We start from the raw sequence: 21,511 nt of genomic DNA, 5'->3' as shown, positions 1-21,511 counted from the left end.
AATTTTGTAACAGTGCCTTGTGTCTCTCAGAAGCTCAAGTGCTCAAGCATTGTAACTGGCTGCCCTCCTGTACATTTTTATGGACAGCTGATGTGGAAGAGCCATTAGTTTTACATTCTGGCATAGCACTGGTTTGTATCTGTGCACAGGTATTTTAATATTCAGAAATAAGAAACATTTGCATTAGAAAAAAAAAATCAGATCTCAATAAAACTTTGATAACTTCCAACTTTATAATAATGCTGACAATAAAGCTAAGCTTAACTTAATTGTTAAGTGGAGGTGCTGGTCTAAAACCACCAGATTTCAAGAAAACGCTGCACAGAACTGCTAGAAGCGAGTGTCCCTTAAATGATGTCGATGCTAATTTAAATTCTAACACTGACACATAGCATTAGAGACTTTGTTACTAAGAAGGGCTGGGCTGGTACTAGAAAAAACATTATTGTCACACAACTACAGAGGTGTTCCAAGCAGATGAACAAAATGAAAGATAATCTTTTATTTTACATTTCTTATTGGTTTGAACCAGAACTCGGGCAAAAATGGATAAGCATGTTATTAATATGGGAAAAAGAAAAAACTAAGAAGTTCCTGGGTTCTCCATCGCTAGCTGTTACAAACTCAAAACTAAACTGAAATGCTCTGTTTCACAGAGGGAGGTCCCACTGTTTGTATGATGTATGATCAAACGTTTGTGTTGTCCACGTTAGCAGCTGCCCCACTGAACTGAGGGCACAGCACTCTGGGAACACGGTGGTCCCCAGGACCCCAAACACCAATGGGGAGGAACAGGGCACGCCGGCCACCCGAGCCCTTGGCTGCTCGCCTGCTGAACCTTCTCTTAGGTCAAACGACATGTTGATACCGAAGGATGACAACCCGTTCTGTCAGAGATTCAGCTGTGCGTGGTATGCAGAAGTGAGATGCTGCAGCAGGGCCTCGCTGCTGAGCTCTGTGAATACCTTGCAGAGCCCCCCCGAGCGGGGCACAGATCGCTGGTGGCCATCATCAACATCTGCTGATGCTGGAACTTCCAAGGGAACGGCGAAGGGCACCTTCTCCACCTGACCAAACCACATTTCCCCATCCCAGCTGCAAACCAGACCTTTGAAGTCTTTCCCCTTCCCGCTTCCTCCCAGCCCCACCAAAATGCCTGTCAACCCTCCCCGACCCCGAGCCGTACGTCGTAGAAAGGACCAGACGGCTGAACGAGGGTCACCACAGCTGCAGAGATACAGCATGTCCTGGAAAGGCACACGTATCCTGCCAGTTACTGGCACTTTCCGATGTAGGAAACTCTTGTTTCCCGTCTGGGACCCAGCCCTGAGAGGTCACTGGTGTAAATAAAAGGGGCCGAGTGTGCTGAAACAGGACTGTGGTGGTACTTGGTGGTGCAGTTCTAGAAATAGTTTCTCCACACCTAGTTTGAGACAGGTGGTGTACGTGTTCCTGTAGTAAGTTCCTGCATTATGTGATCCTCGCCGTTATTTTATTCATAGACATGTTTTGAAAAAAATATTTAGGTCACGTATAAAGAATTACTGACTTACACTGGAAACATTTTTTTTTTTTACAAAAGTTTATTTTCCACAAGGAAGAGCAATAGGAAAAATTAAATTGTTTTCCACATATTGTTTTCTTGAAACAGAGACTACAAGGACATATTCAGCACCAAAACTAAAAACAAAAAAAAAGTACGAACAGCCATAGAATATAATCTATAAAGCAAACATTTAATATTGCACTTTGTTTCTCTAATGTTTGGATTTTACTTACTTTTTCCTAATTCAGATCAGAATTCTCTATCAAATACTGGGCTACAACTGTGAACCTCATGTTTTATAACGCTGAGAATTGACCAATACTTGTGGAAGAGTAATGCCTCTGAAAAACTAACAACATAATTTAAACTGAAAGCCTTTATTTGATAAGGTTATAGAATTTTGCACTCTTAATCACAAAGGCTGTAACGCCATGTCAATTACTACGATATTGGTCAATCCTGCTTCATATGCAATTTTCCATTATATGGTGATAAGTACTTTAATGCTATGTATATCAGCAATTGTTCCCTAGTCTGTTAAAGTAACAAAAAAAGGAAAAAAAAGTAAAACCACCAAATGCCCTTTTATGCCAACGATCCCCTCAGCTTTTAAAATTGTCTGGTTGGAGAGGGTAGAGGGAAGGGACATCCACAAAATTGGCCTAATAACGTTAAGACATCACCCAATTTCCTTCTTGTCCAATATTCTTGCTCAAAGCCCAAACCTTTTAACTGAATCACTTAAAACGCGACTCATTTATGTATTTTATCACCCTGTTGTCACTTTTGAAACATGAATTATCCTTCATGTTCTCATAAAGGCCACTTACGGAAAAGCCCATTTTGTCGCATTTATGAAGCCTTAAAAACAAGGCAGAGGTTTTTAAGAAGCAGCACCATGCAGAAACACCAGCCCCCCCGCTCCCTTCTGAGCTGCTTTATTGCACAAGGAGATAGACACTTGATGGATTACATCTTGATTTGTTTAAGTAGTCAACACCAGAAGCGTGTCCCTTTGTCAACGGTCTGTGTTACACGATGTCTGAAAAGGAAAGTTGACTTTTGTTGTAAATCTCTAGCATGTTAAGTGCTGGTGTTTGTGTTAGCACATCTAATGGCTCCACTGCACTCTTTTCTTCCTCGGGGCACACTCAAGGGCGAGTGCTCTTTCCACATAATTTCTTGTATTCTGAATGAATACATGGTAAAATTTGCTGTTGTTTGTTTTAAAGCTCTTGAGCGTACCACAGAAGATGCAATCATCAAAGCAATTCTAGCTAACTAACATCTGAGTATGGCTGGTAACACTGATCTGGCCCAGTTTAATTATACTTCTAGTCTTACTATTTTTACAGTATCATAAACCCTGAAGATAATACAAAGTGCACAAACTGAGCTCTTAGCATAGTCCAAGCTTTTCCTGCAGTTTGAAATATACTTTCTACTAGAGACTCATTACATATAGAATTTTTGGTGATTAGGTAACTATATATAAAAATAAATTTACTTTCCCTTCCCATCCCTACTACTTGAGATATCACGCTGTCTATGCATCCTAGACAGCATATGACTATTTCCTTTTAAAATTCTTTTGAGGCTGAGCTGGTGTCTGCTGGTGCTGCTTTCATTTGTGCCTTTTTATTTTTTTTTTAAAGCTTCACGACTTGAACATCTTTTTTATATAATGCAGAAAGAGAAATGGGAATGCAGGTGGGTTTTGTAACTTTTGTGTATGTCCCTATTCCAGATCCCCCTCTCGAATAAAGAACAAAAACAAAACACAAACACAAAACAAAAAAAGAAGTAACTCAACAGTGCAACATAACAAAACAAATAGCATTCCAACAGTTTGGCAAGTGATGAGTTCACCTGAGATTAAGTGATTTTTAGGCAGTCTGTAACAAAATGCTGCTTTGCAATAATAGTAGAAAGGCAACAAATTCTTAGAAGAAATCAAGAAGGTATACAATCTTGATGAAGTCTATTAGTTTCTTTCTATTAACTCTCCACCCCCCACCCCAGCCCCACATCTGTTGCTTATCTACTACAGTAGGCTGCAAAACATACAGCAAGAAGGATTGGCTTGAAGGCATTTGATGTTTGTAAATAAATCCACAACAGGATCCAAGCTGAAGAGGTGATACATGATCAGCCTACTAGGACAATTCTGAGCATGTGCATATGCAGGTAAAGTCCAGGCTACATTAAATTAAAAAAAGAAAAGTCAGTGCATTTGTCAAAGTCTGTTGCTGTTGTTTTTTTTTGTCAAAGCTTTTGCTCATTATTGTGCGGACCACAAACATATAAGAAGGGGGTAACAACAGTCTGGCGTAAATGAGAAAAAGCTGTAGTGACACTGAACCGCACAACATAAGCAATGAGCATGTGCAAATTTCCAAATCAGAAGAGGAAGCCATCCCTCTCTTACTATGTGGTTTGAGTGTTTTGACACACACGACTGTAGGTTAGTAAGGTTGCTCCTAGTATGTGCCAGTATTTAAGGGGCGGAGTGGGGGGAAAGCTCAGGTCTTCAAGCATGTGGAGCAGTCCTACAATGTTTCTGTAGGCTTCAAAAGCATGATCACAGATTGTTTTCATTTATTCACCATACAGGCAAGAGCAAAACCACTTCCTTTGAAAGCGTCTCCACTATGACACCTTGACCTTCAACATGGCAGGTACGATTCAAAACCCAAGTCAAGTCAGCTTTTTATGGATTCCTTCAACGAGAGGGGCAAGATGGTCTGTCATCTGTGGGCTGATCTGGGTTTGGATCAATCTAACCAAAAGAAGGAAAAAAAAAAAAACACACCCAAGGCATTTTAGAGTCAATGGCTAAAAATAAACCAATTCAAATAAAACTACCAAAATTTACAAGTTTAAGACATAGTAATAAGTGGCATCCCCAATCTAAAGGTTACTTAAGTAACTGAACAATCTCTAGCCAATTAGATAAAACTTTGAATGAAAAATTAGTAATTAAGTATAGTGGAATTTTTTAAACTACAGGTTGATTGTAACAAAGATTAGCAGAAAGAAGTATTTAAAAATTTCGAGAAAATCTGCTTTAGTAGCACAGAAAGCTTTTGAATTATTTACCATACACTAAGACATTTTGTTTCAAAAGACACAAGAGTATCAGCAAAAAGTCATTCTACTTTTAATTTACAAGCAATTAATCCTCAAACACACCATACAATGTCTTAGAAGTTCATGTGTTCCACACCTTACCTCTTCTTCCTTTCTATGAAAGGGAAGAGGGGAACAACTTGCGAACTTAGGTCTCCAAAACTGGATAGTAAGAATAGTTTAAGTGTACAGTATATAGCTGAGACAATGTTCTTATCAGTTAATTTTATACAGCCATTTTTTGAGGACAAAAAAGGCTCCTTTAAATCTTTAAGTACCTAAAAATCAAAAGGGCTTAATAGTCTGAGGGCTAGAATAGTCCTCAGAGAAGACTCTACCACACAAAACCCATGCCCCTCTCTGCCCACTCAGTAACAGATTAGTGTTTCAAGAGCAGAAAGAAAAAAAAAAATCAACTGTAGGTGAATTCAGGCAAGATTTATCCAAAGGACACTATTCTGCTTTTGTCCTATACCACCGCTTTTTCATGAAAAACATGAACACTGAAAGCTTTTGAACTTATGTCACAGTTAAGTGGCTTTCACAGAAATAAACGTGCAGCCAGAATTGTTGGGAGAACTGTGTATTTACAGAAACTTAAGTCAGAAAGAATACCGTTGTAACTTCTCTACATGCAACCTCTGAAAGCACTATAGACACAGAACGAAAAATGCACAAAGTAGTTTTAGAAAGAAACAGAGCTGAAAAAATTAGTGCACTCTGCATCTATAGACCCAAAACACTGGTGTTAACCAATGCAATGTATTATATATGTAATGCAAAGTTTTAATCAAGTTGCTAAGAGCGTACACAGGACTCTTGAAATCTCTAGAAAACATTAGAATTGTGAAGAATCCTGAAAATTCTTGATGCAATTCACCTGCACTTTGCTAAAAAGAAGTTGCCTTATGCCTTCATCATTTTAATGATTTCTCCTGATTTTTAGGAAGGGGAAACAACACCCTACATTTATTCCACAAGACAGAATTCAGAAAAACAATGTCTTAATTATCATATTCTGTCTGAGGTACCTACTTCTGAATAGAGGGGTGGAGGCAGAAAACGGAACTCCTGGATGTATGCAAACAATGGTCCTGGAAGCACTCTCTCAAAGTCATCACAAGCACCTATGGGTGCAAGGCTGGACTGCCTTTGTTCCTCCGTGACCACTTCTGCATAGCTAGGAGGTGCTGCAGGGAAAAGGCACACGCAGTTCGAACAACAAGTTCTTATGCATGTCAAAATATATAACATGATTAATATTAAACTTTTATCATTGTAAAATGCACCAGCAGTTCGTAAATGACTTTAGTGACTTTTTAACAGTTGTTGAACATGAAAAGGCAGGTAAGCTCTTTCATTATATTTTAAGATTATGCTCAAATCCAAGAGCAGACAAACCACTGCTTATTGCAGCTTAATTATCCCCTTGAATTCAAAGCATACCTAGAACACTGAATTTCTGTACAGGTAGGAATGACAGAACATTGCATTCCCCTGGACACTAGAAATCCAAGTCTGGGATTTGTACATAAAAAAAGCTATGTTTATTAGATATGTGAAAATAGAGGGAAGGAGATACAAAGTTTCTCCTCTGACAATAGAGATTTCCCATTGAAATGAATCACATTATCTTTTCACAAAGACTTGGCTACTAAGGCTGGTAAAGGACAACACAAACTGCTATTATGACAGGTTACAATGCCTTATAACCAAGGATGCAACTGGGATACTGGAGGCAGAATTAATTCCATACAGGTACAATGGCATCCTGCACTTTTCACTTGTGCCAGCTTCCAAGCAGCTGGATTTCACTGCTTGTCCTTGAGACAGGAAGGCAGGCAGGGAACTCTGATCTTCTGCAGAGGACAAGCAGGTGGCAAGGAAACATCCACAAGGGATTTCATGTGGGCTTTATTATGAAGGATGTAACTTGGGTCTGTTTGCACAACAGCAAAGAATAAAGCAGACAAAAATCAAAACAGGCTAGCAACTTCATTGGGACTTGTATTGTCAAGTTACCTTCTGGTCTTTCAGGCAGGGTCAGACCAAGCCAGTTCATGTTCATGCTACACTGGCTGCTCACACTTGATGTTCTGCTACCAAATGGGTGTAGAGGAATGGTACCAATGACCAATGGTAAGTTAAGGAATAAATCCATGGCGCCTGGAATATCAACATATACCTAAAAAACAACAAAGAAACACATGATTAAAATGTAGGTTTGTATAAGCACTTCATAATTATTAGACTAAGTTCTCTGTCCATGGAATTTTCCACAAGGAACCTGTTTCTTATTGTCTTTTTTAGGGCCAATGCCCCTATGGAGGCAAAAAGCCCCTCGAGTCAAAAGCAGCTCAGGATTCATAACATGAGCCCTCACACGGAAGTGTCGCCTACGCGTAACAGGTTGGCTTAGCTGGCACACCACAACTGTTTTAAGAACATGCATGATTTAAACCCATTTACAGAACTCCTATCAGGATACTAATACTAGGATACATTTTTCTTCTGCAACTGGTTAGCACAGAATGCTTTTCTAGCAATTTGCAAGGAACGATGGAAACTACTCAAGCTCAAGAGAAGCAGATCATCCAACATACCATCAGTGAATACTCCACACGGATTATACTACAGTCTAGGATTGAAGGGGAAACAGGCGGAATTTTCAGCTGTTTGCCATTCCAGGTTTCTGTTTTGCCAGACGATAAGGATTCCCCACGCAAGCTGGCAACAAGCTGTTTGACTTCCTTCATTTTCCCTTTGGCATAAAATGCCTGTGTTTGGTAAATGGCTGCCTTTGGCACCACCACACGGGAAGAGCAGTTCTCAATCTCAGCAAAGATCTGAATTGATTCACCTGAAACAAAACAGAATTTCATGTTCTCTTTACATTTACAAGACACCTTAAGCAAACTGCCACATTCTGTGTAGTGTTATAGTTCACCGAATGCTGCTAGCAATGCTCTACCTTGAAAAACATCTGATGCTAGTAGGAATAGTCTAATCAAGCTAATCTAGAAGAAAAATGCACACGTCTGATAGAAGCAGATGTCCTTCGACAATCTGAAGACACAGCTAGCATTAGTGAACAAAATTATTTGTAGTTAAGAAAATACCAAGATGATTGCTGAATGCAGACTGAGGTGGTAAGAACAGTTTAAATATTTCGTTTATATAAAAGCAGTAAGTACAAACTGTTGTTTTAAAAGGGAAGGAAAAACATTTCCTATAATTACTTCTGTTACGTACCTGGGGTGTAGCCCTTCCTTTCAATTTTGGCACTTAAGGATATTGGGCCTGAGGTACAAAACCAACAACAGAGAGTCTTTTCTTTTGTGCCTGCTTGGGGTGACTGCAAGAAAAGAATGACATTGCCCATTTAATTAAGAGTTCCATGAATCTCTTCATCTGTTTTAATCAACACAGAAAATTATTTTCATAATGTACTTACTATTACATATTTTCATAAACATAGCTAGTTTTATTTAGAGGAAAAAACTCAAGCAATTGAAATGGCACTATGCAGATATAATGTTTATTCCAATTCCATTACTCATTAGCACTGCTCCTTCTGCTACGCTTCATACTACAGTCACACTTAAAACAGTTTTTACACATAGATAGTATATAACTTAAGAAAAGGCTTTGCAGTCTACATATCCCAACATATTGTTGGCAGAGCTTTTCACTTATCAGTCAACTAGAACATCTTTGCAGTACACTATTTCAGAAACAATAACTAAGCTAACATACTGCAACCTTGACTCCTGCTCTTTCCTGTTTTGGAATGATCCCATTTCATTTATATTAAACAGACTTTATTATTTTACACAATATCAGGATTTAGGACTTGATCAAAACCCCATTAAAGTCAAATGGGAGTCATTTGATTTTAACAGAGTCCGTGCAAGGTCCATGTCCCTTTGCAAGCCTGATTCTTCACCCATACACACAAGAAACCTCTTTCAATGGACTTTGAGGTTTTTTTTCCCCCCCATCCATAGATTAGAATTTGAGGAAGAGAAGGGGAAAAAAAAAAAGAAAAGGAATTTCAGGCCAGATTGAAATCAAATCCTCATTGAAAGCAGTTGTGATACTGAAATTACTTTAATGAAATGACATCTCAGAAAAAGATTACAGAATTGTGATAATTTCTCCCCATTGGTAGAAAACTATCCACATGGAAATTATCAATCATGCACATCAGTACATTTTTCACTTTGCATTTTTAAGTTAGCAGCTTCTCACTAAAATATTAAAGTTTCACTGTTCCTTCCACAGATTATTCAAAATCAAAGAGGAACAGTTCTCAAAATTTTCCTTCTCAGTACACATTTTACAATTTAGTATTATCAATTTAAATTGACATAGCCATTTTACATATCTTAAAAGTGAAGCAACTCCAAGTACAGGAAAACATAGCTTTAAAATACCACTAGTTACAGAGTTGCTGAACTGATGTAATACATAAAAGATCAGCTGTAACTAAACTAGCGAATAAATATTAGGTAAAATTAGATTTGGATATTGTTTCAGTTATTATACTTCATTATTTTTATGCCAGAAACAAAGAATGAGTAACTCTGTCAATTCTTACCAGTAATGAAGGAGTGTTGATATCTATATGTTCAAAGACTGTAAATTCCTTCTTTAATTTTACTGGTAGAAACCAAGGCCTATGCAATTCGGCTTTCACCCAATAGCGCACACTGCCATGTCTGCCTTCGAATGAGGTAGCAAGTGGTCTGTGCAGGACAAAGGTCAAAATTGAGTAAAGTCTTTCTGCCTAATAATGATACAATTGATCAGATCAGGGATTAGTATGTAGAACTGCATTTTTAATGCATCGTAGTATTTAATGCAGCATAACTTATTTGCAAAGTTTCCGTATCTCAGAAAAATTAGAGATTAAAGGTGGGAGAAAAAATCATCTCCAATTCATCCTACTGTAGTTTTGCATAGATTTTAAGAATCAATTAAAGATTGTACTAGAAAATGACAGGAGAGCACACATTTCCTTTAAACTTAAGAGGCCACTTTCATGTCTAGAGTACAGCATGCCCTTTTAAGGCCAAATGAAGATTACCAACTTAAAATTAGCATTAGTATCAACCAATTGTTGTTTTGGATATTGTATTTTGTAAAACATTGTCTCTTGTTTACTCAGCTGGTATCTCAGTGTCAGGTTCATTTTAGCTGTAACTTGGCACTTCTGTAGTTTGTTTCGCCTTAAGCAGAATAAATACTTCAATTTAGAGCTCTGAAGAGAGGCTATTTTGAGTACCTTCTAATTTTCCTCTACCCTGATGAGACCAGCTTAAAACATTTATATTGCATATGGATGTACATATATAAGCATATATATATACATAAAATCATCAAGCATATTCTGCTCTGAACTTTGACAGATCAAAGAAGTCCTTTTTGGAGCTTGAAGAAAAATGATGTGGAAGGGGGGTCTCGAAGTCTTTCAGCATCACCTTTTTTTTCCTGTAACATCATAAAATGGAAGACAGAAGATCTTTACATTCCAGTTATCTCCCATTAACAGTAGTTTCCCATAACTTATTTTTTCCTTATTTTTATGCAAGTAATTTTTTTTCTATTAAACTATGTTTTGAATACATTGTAATATATAAGTTAAACAAATTATTTGCAAAGCTTCCATATCTTCCATAGGGAATAATACTAGCCACGCTAGTACTTTACTAGAACGACTCTTTCAGTTACAGGTTTGACTTCTCTATTTGCACATCTGAAATGTTTACTTTTTTCCTAACAATCCAAATGGAAGGATTTTCTTATCAGCATTCAATGTTTCATCCTGCCCCATATTCTCTGTGGCCAAAATCAGTAAGACCAGTGTGTGACTTCTTTCTTTCCACTGTTGCTCTGTAGTTTAAGTAAATTTTGGAAGTATTCCATGGATACAAAATAACATATAAGTAGGCAGTGCCAAACTTCAGGCCTTTAATACCAGCCTTTGGTTTCTTCATTATTACCAACAGCTCGTTTCACAGTTGTTCCTTTAGGTCACTTAATAGGAACCTGTGTTTTGACCAACACTTGTGATATTTTGCTGGCTACCTGCTTCGCTTCAAGCTAAGCATTTCATTTTCGTGTATAACATTTTGTTTTTCCATATTTAAATGCCCCTTCCTACTCAAGGTAGGATCAGCATTAGCCTTATTTCTTTTTGTAGCTGAAATTTTCATAGAATGCTAAATTGCCTTCAAAAATCTCCGTGCGTGCAGGTCTTCTCCACTCTTCTAGTAAGATGGAGTGCAAAGTCCTGTGCTGTTCACTTTGAAACTGACCTGTAAAAGTGTTTATCATCTGCAAGTTCAGCTAAAACCAGCACCTCTAATAAACAGATGGTTTATTAGCTTTAATATTAGGTACTGAGCTATTTCACATAACACACTGTCAAATTTTTTCAACCTTAGCGACTTCACTGCTTGCCTTTCACAGCAAAAGGCTCCTTTTTCCATCCATGTTGAGACTCCCTCTGTTCCTATGTACTTAATTTTATTGCAACTTGTATTTTTAGCTCATTTCCATACGGGTAACTCCTCTGTGTATAAATCTGCCATTTGCAATGTCTACCTTACACATTTTAGACTTGGGGAGTGGAGGAACAATCTTTATCTTAACAGTTCTGTTCTCACTCCTTGCTTCACTTTTGCTTTCTGAGACAAATGGGATTAGGTACAGGATTTTTTCTTGCTTCATCCATCCATCCTTCTGCTTATTTCCATCCATGCTTTCTGCATAAAGGCCAGCCAGAGTACATCATCCTATATAAGAGAACCACCTCCTGTTTTGTTCAAATGGAGTTAAACTTGCCACATCTGTTCAAGACTGAGCCCAAACAATTCAGCTGTGATCTTATCTCTAGTTCTGCTGGTCTGCATGGCTCCAGTATACTGTTGGGTGGGCTAGAAGGTATCTCAGCCACTCTGCAGTACTCCAATGATGGTTCACATTCCTCTCCCTCCTCTTGGGAAGGGGTAAAATATTGGAAGACCTAATAAGTCAGTAGGACTTGGTCAAAAGAAAGTGAGCAACTGGGCAGCAATGATCTCCCCTTCTGTGGGAATTCAAAAAAAAAAAAGGAAGTGTGTATCAGTTTAAAAGCAACCTCTTCAGTTTAATGAGATTATGTCCTCCGCTGCATGTCGCAGCACAATTCCTGCTACCATTGAAAAGGTTTCCCCCTCCACCCACAGCAGGAGTTTTGCTCAGGCGGGTGGGCAGCAGAGCCCAGGGACTGCACACGGTCACTTACGTCTGTGGAAGCTCGAAGCTGAATGCATATTCGTGCCTTCCCGAATGGATGGTGTGAAGGCCTTCTTCTGAATTGTCATCGTCTAGGAGGGAAAAAAACCAATATGCTATTCCACCTGCATGCATTTTATACATTACATGTGTTACTCTTCCAAAATAAAAGGGATTTACACACTCATTACAGCGCTTAAGAATGTGGTGTCCCAGAAACAAGGGTCAAACCTTATCTACAGAGGGGTAGGCAAGATCACCAGATTCACCTTACAGAGAAACAGAGGTTAATTTGCTTTAATTTATAATCCTGCCTCTGAACACTGACACAGTTGCAACTGCTGCCATTTCAAGGCCTGCTTGCAAGATCTGTAACAGCAATCATGTTTTCCACTGTGATTCCCAGTTACAATGGAATCGAGATGGCTCTTTAACAGTTATTAAGCAATCTGCACGAAGTTTGCTGTGTAAGATTAAATATAGTAACATGGATTCCTTTTATCTCCTGCCTAGCAACAATGTCCAGAAATTTATCACCATAAAAAGAGGGATTAAAAAAAAAAAAGGTGTACAAGCACCACCTGGGAAGTACCAGACAAATTCAGGGGCACAGAAAATGGCAAGCTGCCCGATTAACACTGTCTACAGCTAAACTTTTTTTTTTTTTGATAGGCTAACTTGATCTTGCTTGAACAACAAGACCAGATATTTGCTGCTTCCACCAAGAAAGCTGACCTTTCTTTACGGTCATGATTTCTTGTACGCCTTTAAACGCTGCAACAAATTTGCAGTTTATTCCAATGTAATTACCATAAAACCAGAAAAACGCTGACTCCATCAGAACAGAAAGTCGAGAGAAAAATAACTGAGCATCTTACACATAAAAAGGGGCTGAAGTAACAGAAGGGGATATATGAGACAACGCAAAAGGCAACTGCTTATATTTAATGGTCTGAAGCATTAATGGAGGCACACAGGAGGATTTTAAGTTCCTATTGTCCTGCAGAAAGGCCGATGCTTCCTGTAGTGCACTGCAAAGGCTGAAAACCTTGAAAACGCTAAAAATCTTAATAAAAGAAAAACAAACAAAAAAAGAGCCCCCCTCCCCCAGCAAGCCGTCGACAGAAATGCACCTTCGGCACACAGCGTCTCGAAACAAATGTCAGGAAAACGCAGCGAAAGGGCGAGACAATGCTTATCGGTGTGAGGTGGTTGGGAGTTTTTTTAATTATCTTTTTTTTTTTTTTTTAAGACGGGGGGAGCGTTGCTGCGGGCTGTGGCCCCGTTCCCCAGCACGGCCGTCTCCTCCTCGCAGACACGGCCCCCCCCTTTCTGCCAGCTCAGCAGTCCCGCCGCGCCGGAGCTGTGGTAAACAAGTGCTGAGCTGTCAATCAGGGGCCAGGCTGGAGCAGGAGCCGACCGGCCTAAACCGGCGCGAGCGGATCCCCAGCCAGCCGCTCATATACATACGGTATACGTTACACCCGCCGCATTCGCTCAGCAGCTCCGCTCCCCGCCGGCCCACGGAGGGAGGGAGGGAGGGAGGGAGGGAGGGAGGGAGGGAGGCGGGGCGCCGCCCGCCCCTCGCCGAAACCCCTCAGGGGACGTTACCGGGGCGGAGGGGGCGGTGGGGACGTGAGAGGCCGCAGCGCGTCCCGCCCGCCCGCAGAGAGGGGCTTCCCCCCGCGCCAGCGCCTCAGGGGAGCGCCCCCTCCGTGTGTGTGTCCCCCCCCACCGGCGCAAGCCGGCTGCGGGCAGGGGAACCTGCTCCCTCAGCCCCGCGGCCAGCGCCCCTCCAATCAGCGGCGGGCATCGCCTTAGCAACACGCCAACAAACCCGCGGCTGGCCAATCAGGGGCAGGGCGGGGGGCGCGGCCTGGGCCGCCAGCTCCGGGGAGCTGCGCCCGCGGCGGTCATTGAAACTCGGCCGCGGGCGCCGGTAGCGCGCCCCGCGCCCCCTCCGCCCCCCGCTGCACTCCCACCCGCGGGCACGTCCCCAGCCCCCGCCACGGGAGGGTCGCCCGTGTCTGCAGGTTCGTGTCCCCCGCGGCACAGAGGTGCGTGAAGTTTCGCTGGGGCGAGTGATTTCTAAGGCAGCGGCGGTGGTGGTTAGGCGGGGTTCAAGCCACAGGTCACCTCGTTAGCGAGCTGGGCGCGAGGTCGTAATTAAAGAAAAAAAAAAAAAAGGCAGAGCCCCCCAGCTCTGCTACAGCGCTAATGGGAACGGTCTCGGTGCCGCCTGAAGCCCAAGTTCTTAAAAAATTACAAAGGAAGGAGAAATATCCCTTCCCCGCAGTAAATATGCTGCATATTTAAAAAAAAAAAGTCAAGCAGCACCAAAATTACATAACCGGTTTTTAACACTATTTTCTGGTGCCGGGGAATTAAGTCATCGCCACCACCTGACGCGTGCGGCCAATCTGCGCGGAGCGGGCGGGCGGCGCAACCCCCCCCACCCCAGACCGGTCCCAAACAGGATTGAACCGCTTCGAACAAAGGCTGCAAACTTCGGAAATAAAAAAAAAACACAACCAACCCCCCCCGGCCCTCGCACCCTGCCACCGGGGGGTGGGTCTGCCAGCAAAGGGGGGGCACAGCCTGCGGGGGGGCAAGGGGGTCCTCGTCTCCCCAGTTTTGGAAGGGATGCTGCCGTTACGCACCCCCCCGCCCCTTGCTCCCCATCAGGTTTTTTTGGACAGCTCTTTACATCGGGGTGGTCCCCCCCGCTCCTTCCATGGAGGGATCAGGAAAATTAAAGCGATTTATCGGGAGGGGTTTAAAAAAAAAAAGGTTACACGTGGGCTGGTGATAGCGTATGTCAAAATAAGCCACAGGGAATCTTTTATCTGGCAATAACGAGCCGTCCTTTAAAAAAACAAATATTATCAGCCCGAAAAGCAGAGCCCTGCCGTGTCACAAGCTCGGTTCCCATTGCCTGTCAGGGTCTGTTGCCTGTCAGGGTCTGTAGGGTGCTGCCAGCCAAGCCCCTCACTGCCTGTCGGGCTCGGGTGTTGGATCTGTTTTCCCCCACGGAGGGGCAAATCCTCTTAAATGTTACTAGGAAAAAACGCCAATGCATGTAAAAAAAAAAAACCATATGGCATTACTAAATGGCGGTGTTGAAGGGCTGGCACTTTGCAGATGCATCTCCTGCAGCTTCAACATCAAGGTTCATACCCCGGTGTAAGACCCCCAGCATGTCCTGCCCTGCAGCGACAGCGAACTGCATCCATTAAAATAAAAAAAAAAACGATGCAAAGATGCGTCCTTTTTCTCAAAACAGTAAAAAAAGGCATTACGAAGGGAAACCCTTACCTCTCTCGTGGCCGATCAGGATGTCCTTATGGTTGAAATACTCCACTTCTTCCGTGTAGTTCTGCGTGTAGGCAGTGTTGGATCCAGCATTTCTCGATTCAGTCCAGCGCACTTTCGCGTGTCCTCTGGCGTGGATTTTAAGAGATTTCACTCTAATTTCCCCAGTTACTTCTAAATTGACCCTTCCTGAGACTGTGTCCCCGCTGGAGTAGACGGGGACATTGCTGTCATTCAGACAGTCAAAGCTTATTGTCAAACTCTTCACCTTCCCCAGCACCATGTTTTTATAGCAAAGTGTAGAAAAATATACTGTAAGAAAAAAAATAAAGGGAAAAAAGAAAAAAAAAAACCAAAAGAAATCCCCTCAGGCAAAGCGCGATCGTGCGGCGCCCACCCTACAGCCGGCTCATGGGGACGGCGGAGCCCCGGCCGCAGCCCGGGCGGCGCGGGGGGCCCTGGTGCCGGCGCTGGGCTCACCCCACAAAGGCGCTGCCGGCGCCGCCGCGGCCCCCGCCTTATAAGCCGTGTGCCAAACAAGAGCCATCGCGCATGCGCCGCCCCGCCCGCCGCCCCGCCCCTCCTCTCCCCCGCCCCGCCCCGCCGCGCTCTCCACCTGGGGAGCGCCGGGCTGCAGCGGGGTGGGGAGGGGGGACACGTCCCGTGGGGGCGTCCGAGCCCCAGACCAACCCCTGCCAGGCCGAGCCTGCCGTCCGCAGCCAAACACCGCTGCTCCCTCCGTGAACGGGTTTCTTTTCCGCTGCTGTGTTTTTTTTTTAGCCCACTCCCGTGGTGCCGTGCCTTGGGTGAGCGCTCTCGGCTCGTTTAACGCCGCGTTACTGATTGCCGGCTTCCCCAGCGGCGTGTGATGGTGGTGGGTCACCGTCCCCAAGCCGCCGTGCTTTGGGGCTTTGCGCTTAGCCGCGCCGCGAGTTCAGACCAAGAGTGGCGTTTTCAAAGCGTATGCCTCCTATTTCCCGGTTTTCTCAAGTAAAAGTCACTCATTTCCCTCGACCCGACACCTGGTGGAGGTTCTCGTGCGTTTATATGACCGAAGATGTTCGGCTCTGTCGTGCGGGTGCGTTAGGACTTTTTATGTTTTTGCACCATCTTGTGGTAAGCTGTCATACTGTTACCGGAAAATAGTAACCAAGAAAACTCTCAACCACATGATAGTTTAGAAAGCCGACATTGGTTAATTGCAGCACTGGGTGCATGGGGGATCTCTCCTCCTAGCATGCACACCTAGGAACAAAAGCACGCTCATTATATACATTACAGAAAAATGTATATTCATATAATTCCAAGAAAAGCCCACCTATTCCAAGAAACTTATGCATATGCTAATACATTATGTATTTGTCTTTGCGCACGCGTACTAAATTGGGGAGGGGTCTGGGGTGGTCCCTGGGGGTCTCTAGTCGTCGCAATCCCCCTGTCATTGTGCTTCTGCGCAAGCGTGGTTGGGGCCTTCTTGTTGACAAGTGCAGGTGGCCTCAAGGAGAAGATGTTGGTTTGGTTCTCACTGGACTTATCTCTCCTCCGGCGCCACAGTTTGTGAATCAAGTTAATTTAGACATCACAAAGTTGTTTTTCACAGTCCTGTTTGTTTTTGGCCCTTCTTTGTAATTAGCAAGGAATTTAACAGAGACCTTGGATTTCCTAAGACTAAGCGCAAGCAAGAATCATTGACGACTATAACGCTGTTATCAGTCCCATAAGCAGACTCTATCTATAAAACATGCAGTTTGCTTCAGAACATACTGCTATTCTCTGTTATTCTAGCTGAAAGGAAAATTACTGACAGGAAAGTTGATTCTGTGTAAAGATGACACAGAGCAGGCCTTTTAGAGCCTACTCTGAGGCCTACTCTTGCTAAACCGTTGCTAAACCATCTGGTATCAATTCCCCCCTTTGGAAGCAGTTAGATTTATTATCTCACTACTTCCATATACTTTTCTCAATGATTCTCATAACACAACCCATGCAGATCCCTGTGATAACTATAATCACAACTACATAAACTATTCCCTCTAACAATGTGGCTAACCATCCTTTTAGAGACAATCCACCTAATTCTTGCAGGATTTTCTTGAGCCAACTATTTTCTGCTGCATCCCTGATTGCCCTGCTGTCTTCTGCTACTCTCTTCATTTTGTCCAATTGCTCTTGCAGATTATCAGTGATGTTTGGGATATGGATGCAGCAGTGCTCTTTGTCTAACTTAAGATATCCGCATACTCCTTGTTCTTTGACTAATAGCAAGTCTAAGGTCAGTCTGTTTTGCAGAGTCATTTTAGTATTGGCTTGGATCTGTTTATTAACAATTTGGAATCCCTTTTGAGTGGCTCTTGACAAAGGTTCTACTTGCAGAGTCAAATCTTTCTATTAACATCCAATTTTCTAAAGCCATTAGTCCTGGTAATAGAAAACTGTGAAAACCCCATTCAAGTTGTACATTGAGGCACCTCCAATTAGCTCTCATGATGTTATAAATGGGTTTCATCCTCCAATTAAAACACCAATCTATCTTGCCTCTTAGGTATCATGTTATCAGTAACACAGAGTCTCAACAATCCTGCAGCCTGTCCGCTGGAGGCTGGTCATGCAGTTTGCAAAAATTGAGCGTTTAAGGGTTGTCATCCTCTGGGATACTGCCCCTCTGCACCCCTCCTGAATACTGTCCTGTTATCTCCTGATCTGCAGTGAGTAGCGTCTTGCAAAACATCACTACCTTTTTGTCTACACTTATTCTGCCTAAATAATAGGAAGCGTTAGCCTGTTTAAAGGCTTTTGTGATGTTATCACATGCTTCCAATAAGGATGAATTCATTGGTATGATACCCCGGGGATAGGCTAGGCTGACTGGCTGAATGAAGAATTGGGATGCATGCTGTCACACTAGTAAGATTGCGCATTCTACCAAACCCTTGTATCAAAGTTAGAATTAAGTTCTCACCTATGTCTGTATTGGCCTCTCCATCTGTATCAATTTCTGCATTTCCTGACATCACTGCAAGAGAGATAACCCAGAACCTTGTGATCCCCGAGTTAATCTTAAACATAAAGGTCCCTCTTGTTTTACAGTCCATTCTGGTGATGAGGCTGGTTTGATCCTGCTGCGATGTATCCACGGAGTGACTCCCTCGAGCTTGACAGCTGTGTAGGTGGTGAGCAAAATCTGGAAAGGTCCTTTCCACTTCTCTTTTAGCGGTTCATCTGACCACGTCCTCAGGTACACCCAGTCTCCAGGTTGGTATTGATGCACAGGCACGTCCAGGGATAATGGTGCGCTCACAGTGATGTACCTGTGGAAAGAGGACAAAACCTTTCCTAGAGAGATAGCATGTTCTTTGAGATAATGTTTCCTTGTGATCTCAGGATTAACTCCTATTTCTGTCACCTGATAGGGTTTACCATAAATGATTTCAAAAGGACTAACCTTTTCTTTAGTTTTAGGATTTGTAGCAAAGCTCAGGGTAAAGCACCTGGCCATTTTCTATGAGCCTCTTGGCAAATTTTTACTCATCTGTTTATTTAAGCTTTGATTCATTCTTTTTCTACTTTTGCACTTGATTGAAGTCTCCATGGGGTATGGAGGTCCCGTTTTACCCCTAACACTTCAGCTAAATTTTGAACCACCTCTGCTATGAAGTGTGGGCCCCTATCTGAAGATAGTCCTATATCGGTAGGACTCTCCCAAATCTTGGTATTATTTGCTTAAGTAATATTTTTGCTACTTCTCTTGCCTTCTTGGTGCGACAAGAGAAAGCTTCTAGCCAGCCTGTGAAAGTATCTATCATTACTAAAAGATACTGATACCCATTTTGCCGCGGTAATTCGGAAAAGTCTATTTGCCAATAGTCTTCTGGATTGTTTCCTCTCTTTGTTGCTCCTGATAAAGGTCTCTGCTGGAGTATGTTTGTTCCATCGCCTGCAAACAGTCATGTGTTAATTTTTTCCTAGCAGGATCTGTAGTTAGAAAGGTTGCTGGATTCAGGATGCTGGTTGCTTTCAGCTCCACATCATCTTTTTCCAGAAGGATGGCTTGATATTTCACCATCGGGCTCGGTGACAGCCAGTGTCCTCCTTTTTGTTCTAGAACAGTTGTAACTACATGGGGCGCAAACACAGTTAGCTTTTGCCCGAGCGTCAGTTTTCGGGCCTCTTGGATCGGTAGTACTGTAGCTGCCACTGCTCGGAGGCATGATGGCCATCCCTTACTGACATTGTCTCGTTGTTTTGAAAAGTAATCCACAGGTCTTTTCCATGATCGCAGTCTTTGGGCCAACACTCCTAGGGCAATATGCAGTCTTTCACGCACAAATAGTTCAAATGGTTTTTCTGAGTTCGGGAGGCCTAGAGCTGGAGCACTCATTAAAGTCTGTTTTAGTTTTGCAAATGCACCTCCGAGTGCAAACAAGGAGGTTTCCTTTCGCTTGTATAGCTTCACATAAGGGTTTGGCAATGAGTCCAAAATTCGTTATCCACATGCAACACCATCCATCCATCCTGAGAAATGCTTTAAGCTCTTGTTTCAATTGCTTTCATCTTACCAGTCCGGCGTCTGGTTTTGACTGGATGGTTACCGGTCCTGCCGCTCGGGATCATCCCGATGTTCCTGAAGCCCATACGAGAGGTGTCACAGCACCTTCTGATATCTCCTGTAACTCGGCTTCCTTCTGTAATATAAAAACTTGGGCATCCAAAGCTTTATTTTCAGGGATATGGTTTTGGATTTTTCCTTTTGTAAAAGTAATTTGTGCATTCAATTTACTTAGCATATCTCATCCTAACAGCGGCATGGGGCAATCTGGTATGTAGAGAAATTGATGGGTTAACACCTTTTCCCAGTTCCAAATTTTAAAGGCTGGATAAATGGCTGATCTTCTTTCTGCCCTGTGGCACCAATAATTGGCACACTTTGATCACGCAAATTACCCTTGCATGTATTTAACACTGAATAGGTAGTTCCCACGTCTACTAAAGATTTTACTTTCTCATTTTCCAACCTGACTATAACCAGGGGTTCTGTTGGGGAGGGTTTCGATTCTTCCCCCGGTCCTCCTCAGTCTGAATCTAACGTCATCATGTTAGCAGCTTTCCTTGGCATTTCCCCAAGGCCTCGCCGACCTAATTGCGGGCACTCCCTTTTCCAGTGCCCTTTCTGCCTGCAGGAGGGCACACTGATTTTTTTCTAATTGCTTTCCAGCTCCTGGTACTTCATCGGAAGATTTTCTTCCCTTTGCCCCCCCCCGATAGTTCCGTTCTCTGACCCTACCAGTTTCCTGGGCTATAGCTGCTGCCAGTGGCTGGTTGTTTTTAAACATCTCTTTTTTTCTTTCTTTCTTCCTCTACCTTTTCTCTATTGTTATACACTTTCCAGGCATTCTCTAACATTTTGTCCAGCGAGCGGGCATCTGCCCCCTCTATTTTCTGCAATTTCCATTTTATGTCTGCACTAGATTGTCCCATAAAAATGTGTATTAACAAGACAGCATCTACACCATTTTCCGTATTCAAATTGGTGTATTTTCTTGCAGCCTCTGTTAGTCTTTCAAGGAAAGAGGAGGGATCCTCATTCTTTCCCTGAATGACCTGATACAATTTAGACCAGTTCTTTGACTTTGGAATAGCATTCCGAACACCATGCAAAATCATGGTATTCGGTCAATAACAACCTCTGAGCAGGAACATTGGGGTCCCAATTAGGGTTACTGGGAGGAAAATGTTCATCTATCCATCCTGCTTGTGCAGCTTGAACATGTACTCGTTCAGCCTCCTCTCTGGCCTTGGCCAAAATAAGTCGTTTTTCTTCGAAAATCACTAAATTATTCAAAATAATTTGCAAATCTTTCCAATCTGGATCATGATTTTCATTTGTAGTTTCCATAACCTTTGCTACTCATTCAGGGTCCTCCCTGTAAACCCCTGCCCTCTCCCTCCAGGATTTTAAATCCGATACAGAAAACGGCACTTTTATCCAAACTGGCCCCTCCGGTCCTACTGCTTGTCTGAGTGGGGCTTGTATATCAGCATTTCTCTGCCTAGTCCTACCTGCCACCGGACTGAAACCTGCTTCACTATCGGTACTATCCGAATCACTCTGTCCGTTATTCCTTCTATCCCTTCTTGGTCCAACTAACATTTGAACATCCTCCATATTCTCCTCCTCCTCTCTTTTCTCCTTATACTTGTTGCACCGCCTGCGATGCTGCATGCTGAACAGCAAAGCTTAGGCAC

The 21,511-nt window shown here is 42.7% G+C and overlaps 1 protein-coding gene across 3 annotated transcripts; it reads right to left on the bottom strand.

Annotated features, from left to right (window-relative positions):
* Nucleotides 1-1,632: 1,632 nt before the first annotated feature.
* ARRDC3 (arrestin domain containing 3) lies at nt 1,633-15,746 on the bottom strand. 3 transcript variants are annotated; one of them, XM_068423591.1, is made up of 8 exons: nt 15,272-15,746; nt 11,967-12,048; nt 9,276-9,423; nt 7,928-8,030; nt 7,279-7,535; nt 6,698-6,860; nt 5,711-5,865; nt 1,633-4,325 (listed from the first exon to the last, which is right to left on the bottom strand). In XM_068423591.1, the coding sequence occupies exons 1-8, from the start codon at nt 15,549-15,551 to the stop codon at nt 4,269-4,271; spliced, it is 1,245 nt and encodes a 414-aa protein (XP_068279692.1). In that variant the 5' UTR covers nt 15,552-15,746; the 3' UTR covers nt 1,633-4,268. The 3 variants fall into 3 exon arrangements, with proteins under 3 accessions (XP_068279692.1, XP_068279694.1, XP_068279693.1); XM_068423593.1 differs by lacking the exon at nt 5,711-5,865; XM_068423592.1 differs by lacking the exon at nt 1,633-4,325 and having other exon boundaries at nt 5,721-5,903.
* Between the last annotated feature and the right edge of the window lie 5,765 nt (nt 15,747-21,511).

This window comes from Nyctibius grandis, chromosome Z (assembly GCF_013368605.1).
Source record: "Nyctibius grandis isolate bNycGra1 chromosome Z, bNycGra1.pri, whole genome shotgun sequence".
Lineage (NCBI taxonomy): Eukaryota > Metazoa > Chordata > Aves > Nyctibiiformes > Nyctibiidae > Nyctibius > Nyctibius grandis.
The sequence above is the reverse complement of the archived record's forward strand: the minus strand, read 5'-3'. Positions and strand labels throughout refer to the sequence as shown.